This window comes from Lynx canadensis, chromosome B1 (genome assembly GCF_007474595.2).
Source record: "Lynx canadensis isolate LIC74 chromosome B1, mLynCan4.pri.v2, whole genome shotgun sequence".
Classification (NCBI taxonomy): Eukaryota; Metazoa; Chordata; class Mammalia; order Carnivora; family Felidae; genus Lynx; species Lynx canadensis.
Window position 1 is genome coordinate 32,339,570 of NC_044306.2, and position 22,472 is coordinate 32,362,041.

At 44.8% G+C, this 22,472-nt stretch overlaps 1 protein-coding gene across 12 annotated transcripts in view; it reads right to left on the bottom strand.

Moving 5' to 3' along the window:
• The window catches only part of DOCK5 (dedicator of cytokinesis 5), a 221,998-nt gene that overhangs the window by 41,882 nt on the left and 157,644 nt on the right, over window positions 1-22,472 (bottom strand). For all 12 annotated transcript variants that reach the window (XM_030312351.1, XM_032592834.1, XM_032592835.1 and 9 more), the window contains 11 exons: window positions 20,661-20,759; window positions 16,406-16,500; window positions 15,060-15,138; window positions 12,927-13,027; window positions 10,186-10,244; window positions 9,698-9,852; window positions 8,847-8,932; window positions 6,272-6,431; window positions 5,452-5,492; window positions 4,504-4,594; window positions 816-935 (listed from right to left, as the gene is read on the bottom strand). In XM_030312351.1, coding sequence (XP_030168211.1) covers window positions 816-935; window positions 4,504-4,594; window positions 5,452-5,492; window positions 6,272-6,431; window positions 8,847-8,932; window positions 9,698-9,852; window positions 10,186-10,244; window positions 12,927-13,027; window positions 15,060-15,138; window positions 16,406-16,500; window positions 20,661-20,759 — 1,086 coding nt within the window. The remainder of the gene's footprint in view (window positions 1-815; window positions 936-4,503; window positions 4,595-5,451; window positions 5,493-6,271; window positions 6,432-8,846; window positions 8,933-9,697; window positions 9,853-10,185; window positions 10,245-12,926; window positions 13,028-15,059; window positions 15,139-16,405; window positions 16,501-20,660; window positions 20,760-22,472) is intronic.

Sequence of the window (22,472 nt, forward strand, 5' to 3'; positions counted from 1 at the left end):
TGCAGTCTCTGTCCCGAGTTCCTAAGAGGGGACTTCTAAACTCTTGGAATGTCCCCAGTGATGAGAGTGACTCTGTTGTTTCTGGCGGGACCCTCAGACCACACCTGAAGTTCTACTAATGAGGTGACACACACTGGGCCTGTGGTCTGTCTCAGAATGGGCACTGGCCTTGCCAGAACCGCAGCCCATGGGATTAGAGGGCTGGGGCCTTGAACTACACGGTATCAGCTTGACCTCCAGGGAGGAGAGGGCTGCTGGGCACTGAGTTCGCTCGTGTGGCCACTGAGTCAGTTAACGAGGCCTTCAACCCCAGCAAAGACTCTATGCACAGGAGGAGCTCAGGTCAGATTCCGAATGGTGAACACATCGCGTTGCTAGGAGAGTGATGTGACCTGAATCCACAGGGAGAGGACACAGAAGCTCTGCATTGGGGACGCTCCTAGACCGTGTCCTGTGTGTTTCTTCATTTGGCTGGTTCTGATTTGGGCCCTTTGAGATAAAACTCGTAATCGTAAGCACAGCACTTTACCAAGTTGTGTTAGTTGTTCTGGCGTATTATCAAATTTGAGGGCGTCATAGGACCCTCTCCGCTCAAATTTGTCAGCTGGTCATACGTGTGGGTGGTCCAGAGTCCCCCAAACTGTGGCTGGTTGTCTAAAGAGAGGGCTGTTTTACTGGTGACTATCTCCTTCACCTGAGGGGTCTGTGCTAACCGTGGGCAGTTAGCATCAGAATGGCATTGCAGTATTGCAGCCAATTTCTTCCCTCCCCTACTACAAAAAAAAAAAAAAAAAACCCAAAAAAACCAAACTCACTTTGCCTTTGTCAAAGTATGAAATGATCTCTTGATACAGCTTTTCTTTGAGCTCTTGCTGGGTATAAACATAGTAACTGTCCCTCTGAAGCAAATGGGGTACACAGGGCTTGTCAGACCACTGAAAAACAAACAAAAGGAACAAAAGAAATTAACATAACGCGGTGATTAACTAAGTCAATTAAGCAAAGGAGATCGATGTAACAAGTATTCAGCTAGTAAAAGTCAAATTTGTGTATATTTTCAACTTGGCCGTATTGCAGTGTTTAGATTATTTATTAAGCACAAAAATTACCCCCTCCCCCCGAGAGGCACATGCCAGCTTCAAAACAAGTGTCACGCTGAACGTGAAAAGTTAGGAAAAAGGCGAGGGTGCCGACCAGCAAAGCTGCCGTTCAGTGAAAGTGTCACTCAGACAATTGGATGAAAGAAAAAAATTAGAAGTATAACAGTGGGAAGGAGGGGGTACACCTATCACTGTGTATAGACCAAGACTCTATTCTTCATAATCCATCCCTTCATAAAGCATGTCACCTGAAAAACTACCCCCGACAGTGACAGAATTAAGTAGCGGCACAAAAATTAACAAACTCAGAAATAATTTAGAGACGAATTTCCTATAAATAGATGACCACTCTGAAAATAGGAGACCCCAACAGAAAAAACGCAAAATGCGAAGATAATCCAGGCACCACAACGTGAATGTACTTTTTTTTTAAATAAAATTTTTTAAATGTTTATTTTTGAGAGAGAGAGAGAGAGAGAGAGAGAGAGAGCGCGAGCAAGCACGAGCAGGGGAGGGGCAGAGAGAGAGGAAGCCACAGAATCCGAAGCAGGCTCCAGGCTCTGAGCTGTCAGCACGGATCCCAATGCAGGGCTCGAACTTACCAACCGTAAGATCATGATCTGAGCCGAAGTCGGAGGCTCAACTGACTGAGCCACCCAAGCGCCCCCACAACGTGAATGTACATAAAGAAACTGAATGGTACACTTAAAAATGGTTTAAATAGGGATGCCTGGTGGCTCAATCAGTTAAGCATCGACTTCGGCTCAGGTCATGATCTCATGGTTCGTGAGTTCGAGCCCCTATCATGGCTCACTACTGTTAGCACAGAGCTTACTTCGGATCCTCTGTCCCCCTCACTCTCTGCCCCTCCTCTGCTCATGCTCTCTCTCTCAAAAATAAACAAACATTAAAAACAAAAAGTTTATAGAAAGGTTTAAAAATGGTTTAAACAATACATTTTATGTTATGTGCATTTTGCCGTAATTAAAGTAAAGAGAAGAGGTATTTAGGAATCACCATAACAAGGAATATGCAAGACTTCCATCCGAAAACGTTTAACACATTCACAAAAGCAGACAAGTGGAAACAAATGGAAAGTCCTATCATGCTTTTGGATGAGAAAACAGCTACTCCATAAGCATGGAAATTCTCCCTAGATCTCTGGTTAAATTTCATGATTCCAAAGTCCTTATGGAAAAACAAACCAAGAGGAATGGGGTGGAAAACTCGGAAAAAAGAACAGCCGTGAAGAGTAACTACCAGGGAGTAAAACATACTATGAGGCAGTGTGGTGCTGGTGCATGGATGGAGTACTCATTCAGACCATGCAAAAGTTGAGCAAATCTACAAAAGAGACTTGCCCTGTATAGCCCTTTACTACGTGATAAAGACGGACTATCATCCCAGTGAGGAAAATTACGGACCGTACTTCGTAAACGGCACCCGAAATCCAGTAGCCACCTGGGTGGGGCGTAGTTGCATCCACCCCGCATTCTTTATGCCAGGGTAGGGTGTTTAACTTTCTAAGCAGCACAAATGAAAAGACCTATGGTCACCGACACACGGGAGTCTCTTTGTGATCATTCCACAGTCAACCAGCCCCCCCCCCCCGCCAAGAAGCTTTTTAGCACCCTGAACTTGAATATGGATTGTGAATGGTTGCCCTGGGGACGTGGTGAGGCAGAGGAGTCCTGTGTTTAATCACAGAGCTAAGAACAACGTACCTGTGTTCTTTTAGTATAAAATAAAAATTAAGTTATACAAGAAAATTAATTGCTGGGGCAAGAACAGAGACAAAGAGATACGATAGGAGGCTATCATGGTGCTCTAGGGGAGAGACAATGGACCAGGACGACAGCAATGGAGATTTAAAAAAAAAAAGTGGATAGAAAAGGGGTGCCTGGGTGGCCCAGTCGGTGAAGTGTCCGACTTCGGCTCAGGTCACGATCTCACAGTTTGTGGGTTCGAGCCCCGCGTCGGGCTCTGTGCCGACAGCTCGGAGCCTGGAGCCTGCTTCGGATTCTGTGTCTCCCTCTCGCTCTGCTCCTCCCCCACTCATGCTCTCTCTCTCTCTCAAAAATAAATAAACATTAAAATAAACAAATACATAAAAGTGGATAGAAAGGACATGACATCAGGATCTCTAAAAGATCTCTAGGCTCCTGCGTTCACTGCACCATGATTCACAATAGCCAAGACAAGGAAACAACCTAAGCGTCTAGCAATGTATCGATACATGGATAAAGAAGCTGCGGAAGATGTATGCAATCGGATAGCATTCAGCCACGAGAAAGAAGGAAATCCTGCCTTTCCCGGCAACATGGATGGACCCTGAGGGCATTATGCTAAGTGAAACAAGCCAGACCGAGAAAGGCAAATACTATATGAATGCTATGTGGTATCCCTTATGTACGGACCCTAACAAAGCCAAACACATGCAAACAGAAGGCACCAAGGCATCAAGAAGATGTTCTTGAAGGGTACCAGGGGGCCAGAGAATAAATAAATCCTGGACATCTAACGCATAATGATTACAGACAACAATACTGTACTACAGACTTCAAATTTCCTAAGAGACTAAATCTTAACTGCTTCCCCACCCCCACCGCCCCCCACCCCTCCCCCACACACACAAAGTCTGTGCCCTGACAGAGGTGTTCACTAACTCTACAGGCCCATGATTCTTGCTCAGCCACAACAGGGGGGCGGGGGGGGGGGCGGTGAAAAAAAGATTACAACAGGTATTTGCCGGAGCGCCTGGGTAGACCGAGGTGCGCTTTGGTAAAACGGGCAGAAAGGAGAAGGTAGGAATGGATCATCCCCCACCCACAGTGGGAAATAACAGTTACTGCCGGGTGAAGCGTGAGCTGTCTATCGGTCACTCCGACACTGCGATGTTGAAAGAAGCGGTTCATACGAGAATCCAAAGTTAGAGGACTGGTCGGGACCAGGAATAATTACACACCATGATGTACAGATGTGCTTATATCCATGGCACGCTTTTACCCAGTAAGAGAGTATAAATAGGAAAGTACTGCTATGTTCATTTGCAACTTATTTCTTGACAGTGACACAATTTTTTTTTTTTTTACATCTATGGATATGCCGCGTATATTAATCAACGTGTTTGGTTTCTTCAGTTAGACTGTCCATTACTAGAGACCTGTGAGCTGTGCTCTGCTTCCAAAGGAGTTTTAAATAAATGATAACCGACATTTTCCCAACACTGGTCAGGACATTCGCTGTGCTTGTTTTAGACGGTATTCGACTACTCTTGGGTTGCAGGGGTCTCCCTTGGACAGGGCTCTTTCCCGTCAGAATCAGGAAGCCTGCGGGATTTGGTCCCAAAGGGCTGGCCAGTTGGCTCCCACCCGGTGGAAAAAAGCCTCCCCCACCGACTTACCTGCAGAAGCTCAGCATGTAGGAGAAGCGTGTAGGCGGCTTCTGTGTAGTTCTCTGAGTCTCGGTGCAAATCCCGCAGCTTGTACAAGTACCTGGTAAGAAGGGGACACAGGAGGTGCTCTGGGGCTCAGGGTCACCTCATTAGGCAACCAGACCACGGCCTCTTCCCCATCTTTTCTCCCCTCCTCCTTCGCACAGACCAAGGAATCTATTACTTCCCGTCTTCGCATCCACTTAACCCTCTGTGCCGCTTCCTGCCTGTGTATCTTTCCCATTCCATCTACTCTACTGTACTTTTTGTTTAACACAGGCATGCTTAATTTTTTTCTTTTTTTAGCGTCATGGGGCGCCTGGGTGGCTCGGTCGGTTAAGGTCCGACTTCAGCTCAGGTCATGATGTCACGGTTCGTGGGTTCGAGTCCCGCATAGGACTCTGTGCTGACAGCTCGGAGCCCGGTGCCTGCTTCGGATTCTGTGTCTCCCTCTCTCTCTCTGCCCCTCCCCTGCTTGCATTCTCTCTGTCTCAAACATAAATAAACATTAAAAAAAAAAAATTGTCACGGACCCCCCCCCCCCCGAGAAGCTAATAAGAACTATGGAATCTCTCCCTAAGAAAATACATACAGTTTAAATCCAAGTTCGTTTTGTGGTCAGGACTTCAGCAGTCCTGGACAGGAAGGCACATGGCCATGCCTCTGCTGACTGCTTCCCGACTGCTCTGGCCAGGCTTCTATCTTTTCCTGGAATCGCGACACCAGTCTCCCTATGTACTGTGCTTCCGTATCTGTCTAGAGAGTTTACCCTTTTGGGGGGGCCCGGGGCAGATGACACACTTTTTGGTGTCTCTCAAAGCAGCAAGCGTGGTGTTGGGACTTAGTATTTGTGAACTGAAGAAATAAATGATAAAGCCATGGCATAAATGGCAAAAGCAGAAATCTCCTTCAGCTTACCTTATGTATATGTCCTCTCTCTTCTTTTCTTTGTAAAAATTCTACCGAGAAAAGGGAGTCAAAAATACCAAAGTAAACCAAAGGTTATCAAAAATGGCCAAACCACGACTTTTGCTTTTTAACAGAGTCACCTTTCCAGACTTAATTTTACCCTTTAACAAATACCCCTACAAAGAAAGGAAGCGATCATTTATAAAGAAGATAAACTGCAGAACGTTTTTAGGACCGTTCGTCTAAAAAACATGAGGGAAATCCTCTAAGTGAACAAACAGCCAACTGATACTCAAGTCAACTGATGGTCTCTTCTTTCTCAGGCCGTCAGTGGTGCCAGGTTCTTCCTGTCTATTAAGCAGAGGAATTCATGGCAGCCTATGCTTCTGAGGTCGGTGGTCCCAGTTACATATATCTGGGAAAGGCAAGACCACAGAGCTCTGGCACCATGAGGATTCCATGACTTTCCCCTCATGGTACAGGGTTTCTGATGTATATTCACCTATGCCCAATATTTCCAAACAATAAAGCAACCAGATATAAACAAGACCCAGAAACAGGTGAAAGATGGCCTTCAAGTAAGAGCTGAGTTAAGAGCTAATGTGGCATTTTCTATCCCTGTGTCCACTTTTATTCTCCAGGTCTGCGTGGCAGCTGATATCGGAGTCCAAAGCTGAGTCAGCTGCTCCCATTAGACTCAGCAGGACACAGACTCTGTAAAGGTGGCCTCAGGGCACCTCTGTGCCTGTGAGATCGACTCAGAGCTGAGCTGTGCTTGTGGGGCTGGCCCTGCAATGCCCTCTCGCCAACCCAGGGTCTTGGGACCTACCAGCACGTTAACGGTACAGCTCATGCGGTTCTCCTTGCTCTCGTCATGCATGATAATGGTTCTGTAGTCCAAGAGGTTCTCCAACAGGCTGCTGACCAGGAGCGCAAACACTTCTCCAGAGCTGGAGAGGTATTTATGTTTCCGGCAATGTTCTAGGAGCCTGGAAGGGTGGAAGTAGAGACAAATGCCCGCGTTCCGTACTCTGTCATTCCAGCACCGTTAATGAGCACTGTCCAAGGTCCTAGCAGCGGTGGGGGGGGGGGGGCCCAGGCTAGGAGAAACACACCCTTTAAGTAATCCCATCCTCTCTCTCGGGAGCCTTCTCTTACGCTGTACCTCCTGGTGGCTCAAGTTCTATGTTGTCTTCAGGGCTGTGGCTCAAATCCCACTGTCACTTAGAACCCCAGCCCACAATGCCCATCTTTCAGCTTCTATCTGTCTTCGTTTTTTGTCTTTTGTCGACACCACAGAAATGGAAACCTTTGCCCCAAAGGTGTGTGTATGCTATCTGATCACTCTAACTGAAGTTGAAAGAGACCATCTTTCCTATGTCTTTATTCTCCCTAAGGCCTAGCACTTCGGGGTATCCTGTGGACGTTTTGGAAAGCCTTGGATCAATGCCTGGTCTAGAGGAAACAAGGAATCTAGTGCACATCCAGACATGTGGCTCTTCGGACAAAAGTGCTATTAACCGCCACTGCCACAAAACTACAAAATTGTAAATAAATAAACTGAGGCTTGGTATGAATCCTATTTTGTTGGACTCAAACCGAAAAAAGCTTCTATAGGGGCTTCTTAGATTTGACAACTGGAAAAAACACTCAGAGAACAAGAGGAAAAAAGAGAAAGAAACGGGTTCAAAGAATTAGCCCAGACTTTAGGATTATTCTTGAGCACTGGAGATTTGTATAGTCAAATTGTTCTGAGACTCGGAAAGAATGAAACAAACAAACAGACAAAACATCATATAGTGAAAAGTCAGCTTGGGATTTAAAAAATGGGTGGTTTATCATTTGTAAACTGTGTACGTGTATATGTACATAATTTCTCCATTTAATCCCCTTATGAGATCTGAATCACAAAAGTGATTATGTGGCAGGTAGGTAACTCAAACAGGTGGACTTAATGGAAATGGGATGAAAAGATCAACAAATGGGTCTTGTCATCCACTAAAAATGAAACAAGAAAGGCTTGGTTCTTGAAAATATATCTGAGGGGCACCTGAGTGGCTCAGTCGGTTAGGCGTCCGACTTTGGCTCAGGTCATGATCTCGTGGTTTCTGAGTTCGAGCCCTGTGTCGGGCTCGGTGCTGACAGCTCGAAGCCTGGAGCCTGCTTCAGATTCTGTGTCTCCCTCTGTCCCTCTCTCTGTCCCTCGCCCACTTACGCTCTGTCTCTTGAAACATAAACATTAAAAAAAAAAAGAAAAGAAAATACAGCTGAGTTATCAATTCAGCTCCATTCCTGAGCACCCAGTGTTCTGCCTTTTTAAATCTTAAAAAAAAACAAAGAAGAAAACGACCTTGGGAGTACCCATCCTCAAGCACGGTCTAGTACGAGCCACACCCACAAAAGAGGTGGCCAACGAAGCGACCGGGGCGCATACCCAATCAACAGGTGACACAGCTGGTCAAAATCACAAAGGCTCAGAGGACACAAGAAATGACTAGTCTAGGGTAGTGAGCGCCGTGGACGACGGAGGACGTGACGATGGCAGCAGTGACCAGCACAAACCCAGAGCAGGGACGCTCAGTCAGCATGGGCTCTGTAATAGACACTATTCTGATGCATCACCTCATTTACACCTCAACCCTTACCAAAGTGTACATGCTGTTAGTGTAGATGAAAAAAAAGAGGGCCATCGGAGAGATTAGAACACTTGTCCAAAGGCACGTTTCTAGAATATGGAGAAAACGGGATTTGAAGGTTTCTTTAACTCCAAATTCCAAGTGTTTTGAACCACACTTTTACACTGTAATTCCATTTGAGCAAAGGAGAATTCAGAGGGCAGGAGGGGTGTGCGGGGTAGGTGTGGGGAGGTAGGGAGTAACTACAGAGAGAGAATAAAAATGTTGGATGTGGGGGAGGTGCGTAGGGCAGTGCAACGACCAGCCTGGCTGGAGATGTAACAGGTGTTCTTAGAGGCCCTCTATAGGGCATAAGGTATTTTTAAAGGTAAAGTGGACTTTGAAACGTTTTTTCCTTCCTCCTTTAAATGGTGCTTTGAAACTATAATTAGAGGCGATAGCACTTTTGGTGAAGTTCAGCAATTCAAACACTGGGCAAAATGCCATCGCTCTGTATATCCCCCGCCCCCCTCCACCTTCCATCTGCTCTGCTCTCGAGGGGCCGGGCTGGCCAGGAAAACACGGACATTTGACTCACATCAGACAAACAAATGTCAACAGTGGATGGTGTAAACTCCATTAACCACCCCCCCCCCCCGGGACCATTTGTGGCGGTGACCCCAGAGCTTCCCAGGACTCCTCGACTAGGCCGTCCATGCTGCAGAAGCCTGCTTCTCTCCCTCACTACATGACGCGTCAACTTTGAGGCTTTGTTTCTGTAATACTCACAGTTTTTCCAGAAGGACCTTGTATTGTTCATCTCCTCTGCCCCCTTCTACCTCTTGGTCCAGCTTTGTGATCAGCTCATTCTCAAACTGAAAGCAGAGTTAGAATTTCCCAGGAGAATGCCAGATACCCTTCGAAGAAGCCACGAAAGACGCCCCGCCAACCTTTCTAGATTTGACACAGCCCCTTTATTGAACTGTGAACACTTTCCAACATATTATAGGGAAGATCATAATTCATGTCATCCATTAATCAGGTACCAGAGCCCCATCAAAACTCTCTAGACGAGTCTCATGTTACTTTGTCCTTTGCTTTACATTTGGAAAAAAAAAAAATTCCCCCAATATTATCTTCCTGTTTTGACTAATCCTAATAATTCTAATTATCTATTTTATTTTTTTTCTTGGCTAAGTCTTGGCAATGGAATTTGCTTTTGCAGAACTTCACAGCTACAAGACCTCTTCGGTTCCAAAGCACTCTATAGATAAGGAAACTGAGGCATGGGAAAGACATGCAAATTGAGAGAGACCTCAAAACCAGAGAGGCCTCAGCATCTTTTCCCCAACCCACTGCATTATGTTCTCAGCTACACTGCAACCGGCAGGATTAAAACGCATGATGTCAAATTTTAATTACCCAGAGATAGTTAAACACATGCAGTGAAAAGGGTTTCTAGGCCACGTGGAGAAATACCTGATTCTCCCTCTAACTGCTTTACGGCGTGAAAAGTAAATAAAGTTTTTAAAGCAACTTCGATTTGTATAATTCAGGCTACTGCTTCTCGGTGGAGAAAGAAACTAAGCAAGAGGCAACTATCTGCACATTAGTAAGATTCAAGTTCTGCCACTCCTTACCATATGGAAATTGCCGTTTCCGCTGAAGTTGAACTCACACTGCATCATGTCAAAGAAAATGGGGATGGTGGCTTTCCGGAGCTCTACTTCGGGGGTCAGTGTGACCTCCAGAATGGGACCCACCATGGAGGGGATAAATTTGATTTTGTGGGGACCTGAAATGAAAGTAAGCGGGGATATTAAAAAGTGGTTTCAGTGGCAGTAAAGTGTTCCCACCTTCCTCTACGGAAGAAAAGGAAAAGGTCATGTGGGTAAATCAACTCAAATTCAGAAGTGAGTGACTAAACAACATCGTCTTCTGATAACATATGGATGTTATAATGAAAGACCGACAAGTCAACTTTCCCTTCTAGACACACAGACAAATAAATGTCAGGGTTACTGGGAGTTAAAATAGAAAAGAACCCATCGTGGGATGCTTATTACACGGAGTTGTACGTGGGATGCTTATTACACGGGAGTTGTACGGTTCAAGGTCATATACTCACCCAGGTTATACCACATGTCCCGGATTCTAAAGCCGATTTCCTTTCTCATGTCCCCATATCTAGGAAGAAGATCATAAACAAGAGAAAGATCTGAGGTGGAAATGAAAATGATGAGGCCTGTGAAAACAGCCTGTGCCTCTCTAGGACCACCTTTAAGACAGGTTTGAGGCAAGGCCACAGTCACTACCGAAATGAGCCCCCAAAGAGAACGAGGCCACATGGAGAAGGGACGTAACTAGCAGGAGGGGGCCAAATGCAAATGCGGAAAAATAACTGAGAAATGAAACTGTCAAACTTACTGAAGAGAGAAGGGTGAGGGATATTCTGGCTGCTGTCAAGCAGAGAAACAAAAGAAAATATAACAAGCACTAGTGAAAAGAGAGAGAAATGGGGTATGATTTATACGGTAATGTGACTGATGTCTAACAAATATGCTGACTTTATACATTTTTATTTGAAAAACTCACATCCACACCAGTATGTTCTACAAAGGACTCACGTTGAGAAGCTCTAGATGGTCCCCAGAGGGGTGAAAGTTGGTCCTTGGGGGCAAAGAAGGCTTACTATTCTTATGGACAGAGTACAAATATACATATAGTACCTAATCAGATATGCAGCGTCTCTGTGCTATTAATGTTTCATGGGGGGGGGGGGAGTGGGATTAGAAAAATAATTTCTGAGAAGTTTCCTTACAGGAATCAATAACGAAAAAGATAAAAGAAAGAGAGAAACCATGGATCTATTCAGTGGTTCGTGGCTGGGGATGGATGAATCAAAATCCCCTGGGTATCTCTTACAGAAAACAGGCCTGAGGCTACCCCACATCACACACCATAGACGCTGGGGGCTTGGAAAAAACAGAAATAGGGTGGGCCAAGGGTAGATGTGGCCAACGTTCCCCGGGAACTCTAATATGGACCCATGGCCCATGCTGGGGCCATTTTATACCCATTGCATCAAACATTGTTTTCAAATTCCACCTTTGTAAATGCCTGCAGAAACCAGTATAAAAATCTTTAAAAACTTTTTGTTTAAAACAACAACAGTGGGGCGCCTGGGTGGCTCAGTCGGTTAAGCGTCCGACTTCAGCTCAGGTCATGATCTCGCGGTCGGTGGGTTCGAGCCCCGCGTCGGGCTCTGGGCTGATGGCCCAGAGCCTGGAGCCTGCTTCTGATTCTGTGTCTCCCTCTCTCTCTGCCCCTCCCCCGTTCATGCTCTGTCTCTCTCTGTCTCAAAAATAAATAAAACGTTAAAAAAAATTTAAAAAAAATAAAACAACAACAGCAACAAAACAAATTTCTCTTACGATTCCATTTTCACAAAAATACCCCATTTTATTATTTACATTGGGTAAGCATATGTTAGTTAACGTCTGGCACATAATAAAGAATAAATGATAACTATTCCTATTGTTTGTTAATACTGCTATTGATGCTAATTGTACTGAAAATAAGAGAAATCCTGAGGAAAACAACAATTCGTGTTGGTATGACATTAATAAAAATGTTTTCCCAAGGTACATCTTTGCCCATATGCATATATATTTTACAGAGACTTCCCTTTGATCAAAACCCTTAGGCTATTAAGCCTAACTAGCCACTTTATTTATCAGACTTGGTGTCACCTAACTTCACTTTTGATTGTTTGACCAATATCAAATCCATCTTTGAAAGACGTTATGTCATTTAAGATAATCTAAAGAATGAGATGCAGGTATTATCATCCTGAAACTCAATTCTTTCTCCATACCTGCTGCAGGGAAATCTACAAAACCTGATTTAGTCTTATCTTTGAGATTGAAATCTCAGTCTCTTAGCCAACAATCTCAGTGTTTTTGGGAGAACCCAGAGGTAGATAATTTGCCTAGAATCCCAGACATCCCAGCAAGGGATCAGAACTCAAATTTCGCAACCTTTCAATGGTAAATTTCTCGCGTTGTATTGAACTACACAGCCTTGAGTTTCCAGGCTCCCTGTGAACTCTGAAACAGACCGGAAAGGAAAGCAATGAAAAGCTTCCTTAAATCTCTCATCACTCTTGCACATATGTCCCTGTTGAATCCCCCAGCCAGGAATGTGGAGGGCCTTTTTAGGTGATGTGTTAGTTTTGGCTCCTCTGCTGAAGTGACTGAGAGGTAAAACAGTGGGGCCAGAGGACCTTGCTTTGTGATGCCTGAGTGGGAGGGGCGCTGTGCCTGCAATTTGGGTAAGATGCCAGCAGGTGGGCAGCTGTTCCTGGAGACTGGAGTTCTGGCAAGCCTTGGTGCCTCTCCAAGTTCCAGTTAAAAAAAAAAATGCAACAGTTGATGGGAAAATGAAGGGGGCCTTGAGAAAAGACATGTGAATCAGAGGAAATTTAAAGCCTATAAAATAATTACATTAAGACCTATCTCACGGGGCACCTGGGTGGCTCAGTCAGTTAAGCGTCCCACTTCAGCTCAGGTCATGATCTCGGGGTTCACGAGTTTGAGCCCCACATCAGGCTCTGTGTCTCCCTCTCTCCCTGCCCTTCCCCTGTCACACTTGATCTCTCTCTCTCTCTCTCTCAAAAATAGATAAAAACATTTTTGAAATTAAAAAAAAATATTAAAAAAAAAAAACTATCTCGCTAACACCTTGCAGGGGTGGGGGGCCGGGGAGGGACTCTATCCAGTTAATTTCTGGGATACCAAAATTCTTGCTCTGAATACAAATGGAAGAGTCATCCTCCCAACCGTAAGCAAGTTTTAAGGGGACACTTACTTTTTGACAATTTTGTTGCGCTTGGCTTGAGAGAAGGTTTCAAGTTGAAGGGACTCATGGGTGAGAAACGCTACCGCCAAATGGAAGTAATTGTTCCAGAGCTGCTCAAATTTAACGGTGTGGGTGAAAAGAAATGGAAAGTAACATTAATAAGGGTCAGGGTAAGATCGCGCCACATGGTAGAAATTCACTCGCAGAAACTAATGAGAAAAACAAAATAAAATCCACAAGGCTCCTTTTTCTTTCTCGGGTTTCATTTATTCAACCCTGAATAGTTTTAACACTTAATATTAATATTAAGCTTTTTTAAAAAAATCCAGACTATCATATTGGTCTTTACTCCTGAGATAAAGGAAAACTGCTGCCAGTAAATGCACCTATTTATAGTAAGCAGTTTGGCAACGTGTGTCAAAAGCCTTAAAATTCTGCCAAACTTCTCAAATAGTAAATACTTTAGGACTTTATCCTGGCAAAATAATGACGGGTATTTAAAAATATTTAAAGCAAGGAAGGCCTTCACTGTTTTATTTAAATAGCAGAAGATGGAAGCAATCTAAATGTTCCTAAGAAGAATCTGGTTAAATAAATCATGGCCCGGCCATGCAACGGACTGTATTCAGCCATTAAAAATACGGTGGAAGTGTTTAATATCATTGAAAAGACGAGAGAAAAATAATTACATTAACAGGTTGCCAAAGAACTGCATAGCTTGATTCCGTTTTGGTGTGTGTGTGTATAAATATATATATATATATATGTATATATATATATATATATGTCCGTGTATATATATGTCTGTATATATATATATATGTATATATATATATATATATGTCCGTGTATATATATGTCTGTATATATATATGTATGTGTATATATATATGTGTATATATACACAGACATATATATATATTATGTTTAGCAAATATATGTGTTCCATTTTGGCACAGATACACACACACACACATATCCACGTATACGTAAATGCACATATAACTTTCTCTTCTTATGAGTCTCCACTTTAAAGTCTCACAGTTATAAACGAAGCCCCATGACACAGCAAAAGCGTATCACCAACAAAACGTTTGCTGGAATGAGAGCAGGGAACTTGTCTGGCTTCATCAGGGCCTAAAATGGCACCCTGTGCCGTCTAACATTTGTTGGACGAATGAATGAATGAATAAATGAATGAAGATGAAGCTCGCGGGCACCTGATTTGCTATCACTTTGGATTTTTTTTTTCTTAGTTTATTTTTGAGACAGAGAGAGACAGAGCATGAACAGGGAAGGGTCAGAGAGAGAGGGAGACACAGAATCAGAAGCAGGCTCCAGGTTCCGAGCCATCAGCCCAGAGCCCGACGCGGGGCTCGAACTCAAGGACCGCGAGATCATGACCTGAGCTGAAGTCGGACGCTCAACCGACTGAGCCACCCAGGCGCCCCTCACTTTGGATTTTCAAACAAGCACGTATAGAAACCTCTCCTTAGAAACCAAATCACTTGTAGGCAGAGAAATATCTGTGTGCCTACCTGCAAGCACGAGTATGCATGTATTTGTGTTATGTTAACAACGGAAGGTAGGGCTATTTGTCTTTCAATGTTCTTCTTTTTGCTTTGCTATGTTTTCTGCTGCTACTTTTTTTTTTTCTTTTTAACCTGTATTACTTTTACAGAAAGAAGAAAAAAACTCGACTTGACTGTCTGAAGGATGGAGTGACAGGAATGTGCGCTTTAGGGAAAGGAGAGAAAAACAAGAAAACTGTTTGCATCTGGAAATGATAGGGGCGCCTGGGTGGCTCAGTCGGTGAAGTGTCCCACTTCAGCTCAGGTCATGATCTCACAGTTCAAGAGTTCGAGCCCTGTGTCGGGCTCTGTGCTGACAGCTCAGAGCCTGGAGCCTGCTTCAGATGCTATGTCTCTCTCTCTCTCTCTCTGCCCCTCCCCGACTTGTGTTCTGTCTCTCTCCCTCTTTCTCTCTCAAAAATAAATATTTTAAAAAGTAAAAAAAATGATTAGATCTTTAAAAAAAACAGTAAGAAAATGATAAAATTTGAAGTGACGTTTTCCAAAATGCAACAGTTCTCTTGCTGTGGCTGAGAATTTGAGGAATAATGATGTGAGTAGCCATGCTTACCTGAAGTTCAAAGCTTGTTTGATCCATGAAGAACTTTGTGAGAACCTCAGTAAACTGATTTATAGCACGAAGGAAAACCCTGAGGGAGAAAACACCAGATAAAGAAAGCACCTTTCTGTCTTTAAAACATTTCCCATCTATGTTAAAAACCAAAGCAAACCAAACTTGGGCTCTGCAGCATAAGACCTTTACATCTATTGAGGTCATCAGAAACCGACGACAGAGCAGTCTGGAGACGGCACTGTTCAGTTTCTAGAATGGTCTACGAGATCCACTGGGGGCTGCTCCACAATGTAGACACTTAGGGGTAGAGCTGAGATGATTAACCAGGTCTCCTGAGCCTCAGACAGGGCTCTTGCACTCTACTGTGACACCTGTCTTTCCAAGTCTGGTGATACTGATGCAATTTTTTTTCTTTAATCTGTACATAGCTGGGAAGGGTTTTTCTAAGAGTTAACAGCTCTTAGAATGATTTACTTTATTTAGTTCTTTAAAAAAATTCTGAAATCTTAATATTATATGTATAATATATAATTCTGAAATCTTATTATACATATATATATAAATAAAATTCTGAAACTATGGAAAAAATATATATATATGCAGTTTTTTTGCTTCCATTCCATTGTGGTCCAACAACTGGAAAGCACTGGCTTAAGGTCTGCCTTGAAAGAGAGGGTTTCTGGTCTTAAGAAGTTTGCCACTTGGTGGGGGTCACCTGAGACCTGTGAACAGAACCATGACCCAACAAAGAACACGGAAAATTCTGTGGAGGGGGTGTCAAAGAGTTACGGGGAAATCAAAAGGAAGAGGACGCGACATCCAGGTTGGAAAGGTTTCCTTTGGAGATGGCATTTGAGAAGGACCTTGAGGAACGGGTGGCAGGTTGACAGCCAAAGGTCATGCGGAAGGCGCTGGAGGTGGAAGCAGCCGCCCAACGGAAAGCACGGCACATGTTTGGGGACCAGAGAGAGGCCAGTTCGGTTGGAGCGCAGGTTGTGCTACCGAGGGAAATCGTGGAAGGCAAGGCTAGAAAAGCAGGGCGGACCAGGCTGCAGAGGCCCTGAATGTCATGATGATGAGGGCGGTGCAGAGCCACCAAGGGGCACCGGGGGAGAGCCGAGGATGACAGGAGTTGGGCAATGAGGGGACCACACCTGAGCAGAGAGCCTCAGGTGAGAAGTGAGCAAAGAATCGGCAATCCAGAAACAGGAGGCTTCTTGCTCTACAGAGCATGGATGGGCCACAGAGATTTAATAGCACTCTATGGGAGGGCCCATACCTGGTCAAGAAAGCCAAGTAATTCAGAGTCAAGTGACTCAGGCCCTGCCCTGGGGCTGTCTTACCTGCTCTGTGTCATATTCATGACCATCCAGTCTTTGGCGTAGACATTCTTTCCAATCAGATCCTTGAACATGATAAAAGTTTCCATGAGGAAATCCTGCAGAGAACAAAGGAGCAGTTGTGGAAAAAGTGACTGGAGGGAGCTCCCCATCAGAACACAATGGCCCTAGCCCGAAATTACAGCCTACCTTTTTAATGAGGTTTTTAGGGATCTGACAAGGACAAAACAGTTGTCCACATTTTATAACTGATAAAACTGAGGCCTGTGAAAAAAGTGAAAGACTTAAGGCCGTAGAAACTAGGAAGTGGGAGAGCGGGGAAGAGAACTTGGGGTTTTGGGCCCCAACTTTAGATCCATAATGCCTTAGTCCTCTCCTGCCAAGCGTCGATGGAACAGATCTACCGCACTTAGAATGAATTTACCAACAATGGTGAGACTGCTGATAACTCTTGAGTCCAATCCTCCTTTATTATTATTAGAACAGAACAAAACCGCTATAAATAAAAAGCAAAGTCAGGATTCTTCCTATTCCAGGAATGTTCCCATGGGTAGCTTGGGGGGAAGGGTCCTAAAGGGCCCTTAAAAAGAGATGGCAGCCGCGCCCTGCAATGATGGTAATGACTAATCACGAAAGAACACAGAGCACGATGTCTGAAAAAGAGCTCTTCTACTCAAAGGGGGGGGGGGGGGGTGCTGGGAGCAAAACTCAGCTTAGGAATAGAACGACTCGAGCTAAAATTCAAAGCTAAAAAGTTTTGCAAGCTTTGTATTTATTAGTTGGTTAAATTTAGATATTTTCCACTCGGATTCCTGAGATGAGAATCTGGGCCAATTCCTCCGGCGCCAACCGCACAGTTGTATCTTCTGAGTTACATCACGCAGCAGGACGCACGCAGTGGTGGGGAAGCAGGCGGCCTGGCCTCCACTTGTAAGGATGTTCCTCCGGGACGGTGGGCAGGGTGGCTAACTTCCGGCCACACAGCACAGGAGGGGGAAAGGTTCTGGCTCTGAGGTCTGGGCTACCCTTGAACCTTCCTTTGGCTCAACGGAGAGTCAAACTTTTCTATCCTCGGTTCTCAAATCATAGATATATTTCCTGAGTTTTAAAATTCATCATACATTTGGGGCGCCTGGGTGGCTTGGTCGGTTGAGCGTCCGACTTCGGCTCAGGTCATGATCTCGCGGTCCGGGAGTTCGAGCCCCGCGTCGGGCTCTGTGCTGACAGCTCAGAGCCTGGAGCCTGTTTCAGATTCTGTGTCTCTCTCTCTCTGACCCTCCCCCATTCATGCTCTGTCTCTGTGTCTCAAAAATAAATAAACGTTAAAAAATTTTTTTTAAATAAAAAATAAAATAAAATTCATCATACATTAAAAAAAAATTTTTTTTAAGGTTTATTTATTTTGAGAGAGAGAGAGAGAGAGAGAGAGAGAGAGAGAGAGAGAGAGAGAGGTGTGGAGACAGACAGAGAGGGAGACACAGAATCCGAAGCAGGCTCCAGGCTCTGAGCGGTCAGCACAGAGCCTGACGCGGGGCTCGAACTCATGAACTGTGAGATCATGACCTGAGCCGAAGTCGGACGCTCAACCGACTGAGCCACCCAGGTGCCCCTCTTCATCATACATTTTAAGTGTGCCCACAACGCATTAACTAGTCTATTAACTCTTTCTCTCAAATCAGTACGAATTCATGGTGTGTGAAGAAAGGATTAAGTTTAAATGCCAGTCATCCACTTCTCATAAAACAAAAAATTTTTAGGGGTACTTGGGTGGCTCAGTCGGTTGAGTATTCAACTTCGGCTCAGGTCACGATCTCATAGTTTGTGAGTTTGAGCCCCACATTGGGCTTGCCGCTGTCAGCGCAGCTTTGGATCTTCTCTCCCCCACCCCGCCCCCCACCCTTGCCCACCTCTCTGTGCCTCTTCCCCACTTGTGCTCTTTCAAAAATAAATAAATCTTAAAAAAAAATTTTTTTTTATTTTAATTTTTCATTTCAGAGAGAGACAGAGAGCACACGGGGAGGTGGGGCAGAGGGAAGGAGGGCGAGAAGGAGGGGGAGGAAGGGAGAGAAAGAGAGAGAAAGAGAGAGACAGAGACAGAGACAGAGAGAATCTTAAGCAGGCTCCACGCTCAGCGGGGAGCTGGATGTGGGGCTCGATCTTGTGACTGAAAGATCATTGGATGCTCAACCAACTGAGCCACCCAAGATGTCCCCAGTTACCCACTTCCGATGCTGATTCTACATTCAACTCTTGGTAATCTAAATTAATTGTAAACAGTGACAGTATAATATAATAAAGACAATTCATAGATTATCCCAGATCTCACTTTATCTCCCATTTCCCAAACTCTTCCAAGTGATTTCCTCAGAAGGTAGCAGGAGGAAGGGAAAGGAGAGTCCCTTGGACATCAAAAGGCCCTAGCTGTCCCTTGCAGGCTTACCCCTGATGACTATAGTTTTCTCATGGGGATAAGAATCCTCTTTTAGTTAAACAACACAGAGGGAAGAGCTTACCATTGTTCTAGAAAACACAAGGCAAACCTGTTCTTTGGCCTACTTAATAGCACCAAATTGTCAAGAGTCTGAATTTACTAGAACTTCCCTTGTTCTACCTGCTTTCTGAGGGAAATTTTTAGCGTCACTAAACTATTTTTATGTCAACTTTATCTTACATGACAATAATAATAATAAAGTCACTATTATAGCTAGTCCTCATAGTCATTAACTACCTGCCAAGCACAAAGCTAGGTAATTCCCAGGTGTGGACTCAATCAGTGCTCCTTTACATTAACCCTCGACATAGGTACTAGCTTTACAGATGAAGAAACCGAGCTTTAGTGACATTTAATAGCTGGCCCAAAATTTCATAGAAGGAAGTAAAAGAGCCAGAATTCAAACCCAGATTTGGATGCTCTAAAGCCTGTGTTGTTTTTCGTTTTTGTTTTTTTTCATGTTTGTTTATTTTTGAGAGATGGAGAGACCGAGCGGGAGCGGGAGAGGGGCAGAGAGAGAGAGGGAGACACAGAATCCGGGGCAGGCTCCGGGCTCCGAGCTGTTGGCACAGAGCCCGACGCGGGGCTCGAACTCATGAACCGTGGGATCATGACCTGAGCCGCAGTTGGACACTTGACCGACTGAGCCACCCAGGCGCCCCTAAAGCCTGTGTTCTTAAACCCACTACACCATCTGCCTCCATCGTTCCCCTGCCCTCCTCTCGTCCTAACTCCCTCGCACTTGGTCTCTGCAGCCACACCTGCCTAACGCTATGGGCCCCTGTACGCTATGGGCTGCCTGGCAGAGTATGGCCTAAGAGGAGGCTCATGGAAGCCTCCAGATTAAGTGACATAGTTTATCCCTGAATCTACTACTCCTGCTACTGCACCACACTTTCTGTGCAGTTCCTTGTGTGGTTTTCCATCGTGCGGGCCTCACAGGAAGGAAGTGGATTGGCCGAGAAAGAGCTAGATATCGTTGGGTGCACGGACCACATACTATGAATATAACAGAGACAGAGAGTAGACAATGTAGAGCCTAGACTACAGCACTGATCGTGAGAGACTGGCCACCGCAAGGACATGGGCAATGGGACACTGGGTTACTGACCCCGCCGTGTCCAGGCCACCGCTTTACAAGATTAAGGCAACACGTTCAGGGATGTTTGAACGGCCACTAACAATTGCCTCCAGGGAAGGATCCTGGGGAAGCAGCCACCTTCGGCGGCCTGCTAAACAGTCATCGTGAGAACGGTTTTCTCGCTGAAAACAAAAGAGAATGGAATGTTTTCAGCTTAGGATACCTTGTGGACATTCTAAGGGGCAAGTATTCCCTCTTCTTGTCTCCCTTTCCAGCAAGTACTGGAAATGATGGCAGCAGGCACATCACAGACACAGTGCTGTGCACGTCTTTGCCTCCTAGAATCCTTCCCAGGGCGTGACCGCTGTCCCTGAAGATGAGGTACTCCTCTCTTCTGAGAGCAAAAAGGATCTTTTACATGTTTCTAGATAAGGGTTCTCTCCAAATCCAAGAGACTTGGGAGGCTGAGTGAGGGCTTCCTGGGACATGTTTTGTAGTCTCCAGAACCTATCACAGACAGAAAGTGAGAATCCACCCTTTCCTTTCTGTCATCGCCGTGGACAGACATGCAGCACTGGAGGTAGGTGGGAAGGGAATCACACGCTCAGTGTGGGTTATCGTCCGGGTGTGCGTGCGCCGAATATAAGAAGTCTTAAAGTTACCAGGCCCCGAGGAAGACAACTTACAATGATGTCTTGTCTGGTTTTGAAAGTGCCGATATAGTGGCTGTAGTGGCTGTCGTCCATTTGCTGCAGAATCGCAATCATACAGGCCACAAAACCCCCCTGGAAGGAGAGAAGAAACACAAATCCAGAAGCCTTAGGCCACCGACTGGCAGAACAAGACCCGTGCGCACGTACTTTGGTTTTCGCCACCCAGTTACCGGAAAACAGGGACCCTACCAAACTGGCAACATTCTGCGCCCTGACGGTCTACAAGGCACACGCTTTGCTGTTGCGGCTGAAAATGATCTCCTTCCAGGTTTCAGTTAAGGAATGTGGAGGGCTTTACTCATCCCTTTACTAGTATGGCTTGTAGAGAGACCTGTAGGTCGATGGACACTGACTCTAAGGTCTCAGCTAGATGACGAGTTACAATACAAACAACCTGGGGACCCTGGGTTGCTTTTTGAGACAGAGAGAGTTGTAGTCCATTCAGAAACGTGTGAAATGGCACAAATCTGACTGTGGAGGGATGCAAGGAGGAAAAAGAGATCGTAAAACTGAGAGTGGATGAGCAGAGAGGGAAATGAATGCTCCCTGTCTTTCCAGCTCCAGAATCTTTCAGTTACTTCTGGCATGTTATGCACGTGTGATTATGGACGTGCTAGGGAGAAAGGGACTGAATAGCTTAATATTTTTATCAATTTATATGTATATTTAAATTTTTTTTAACATTTGTTCATTTTTGAAGGACAGAGAGAGACAGAGCATGAACAGGGAAGGGTCAGAGAGAGAGGGAGACACAGAATCAGAAGCAGGCTCCAGGTTCCAAGCCATCAGCCCAGAGCCCGACGCGGGGCTCGAACTCACCAGCCGTGAGATCATGACTTGAGCCGAAGTCGGAGACTCAACCGACTGAGCCACCCAGGGGCCCCATACTATAATTTTTTAAAGTATAGACTAATTTATGTTTTCTTCTAGCTGCTTTAGTGTTTACTTTTTGTTACACTGACCTTTCATTCCATCTGATGTTGATTTTTTTTTGGTTATAGCATGAAAGAAAGGCAAATTTTTTTCCACGTTGTTCATAGATTTTCCAAGTAACATTTATTAAAAATCTCCACTTTCCTAGAACGGGAACCCTCTTGCACTGTTGGTGGGAATGTAAATTGGTGCAGTCACTCTGGAAAACAGTGTGGAGGTTCCTCAAAAAAATTAAAAATAGATCTACCCTATGACCCAGCAATAGCGCTGCTAGGAATTTACCCAAGGGAGACAGGAGTGCTGATGCATAGGGGCACTTGTACCCCAATGTTTGTAGCAGCACTCACAACGAGAGCCAAATTATGGAAAGAGCCTAAATGTCCATCAACTGATGAATGGATACAGAAATTGTGGTTTATATACACAATGGAGTACTACGTGGCAATGAGGAAGAATGAAATATGGCCCTTTGCAGCAACGTGGATGGAACTGGAGAGTGTGATGCTAAGTGAAATAAGCCATACTGAGAAAGACAGATACCGTATGGTTTCACTCTTATGTGGATCCTGAGAAACGTAACAGAAACCCATGGGGGAGGGGAAGGGAAAAAAAAAAAAAAAGAGGTTAGAGTGGAAGAGAGCCAAAGCATAAGAGACTCTTAAAAACTGAGAACAAACTGAGGGTTGATGGGGGGTGGGAGGGCGGGGAGGGTGGGTGGTGGGTATTGAGGAGGGCACCTGTTGGGATGAGCACAGGGTGTTGTACGGAAACCGATTTGACAATAAATTTCATATATTGAGAAAATAAATAAGTAATTTAAAAAATTTAAAAAAATAAATAAAAAATAAAAAA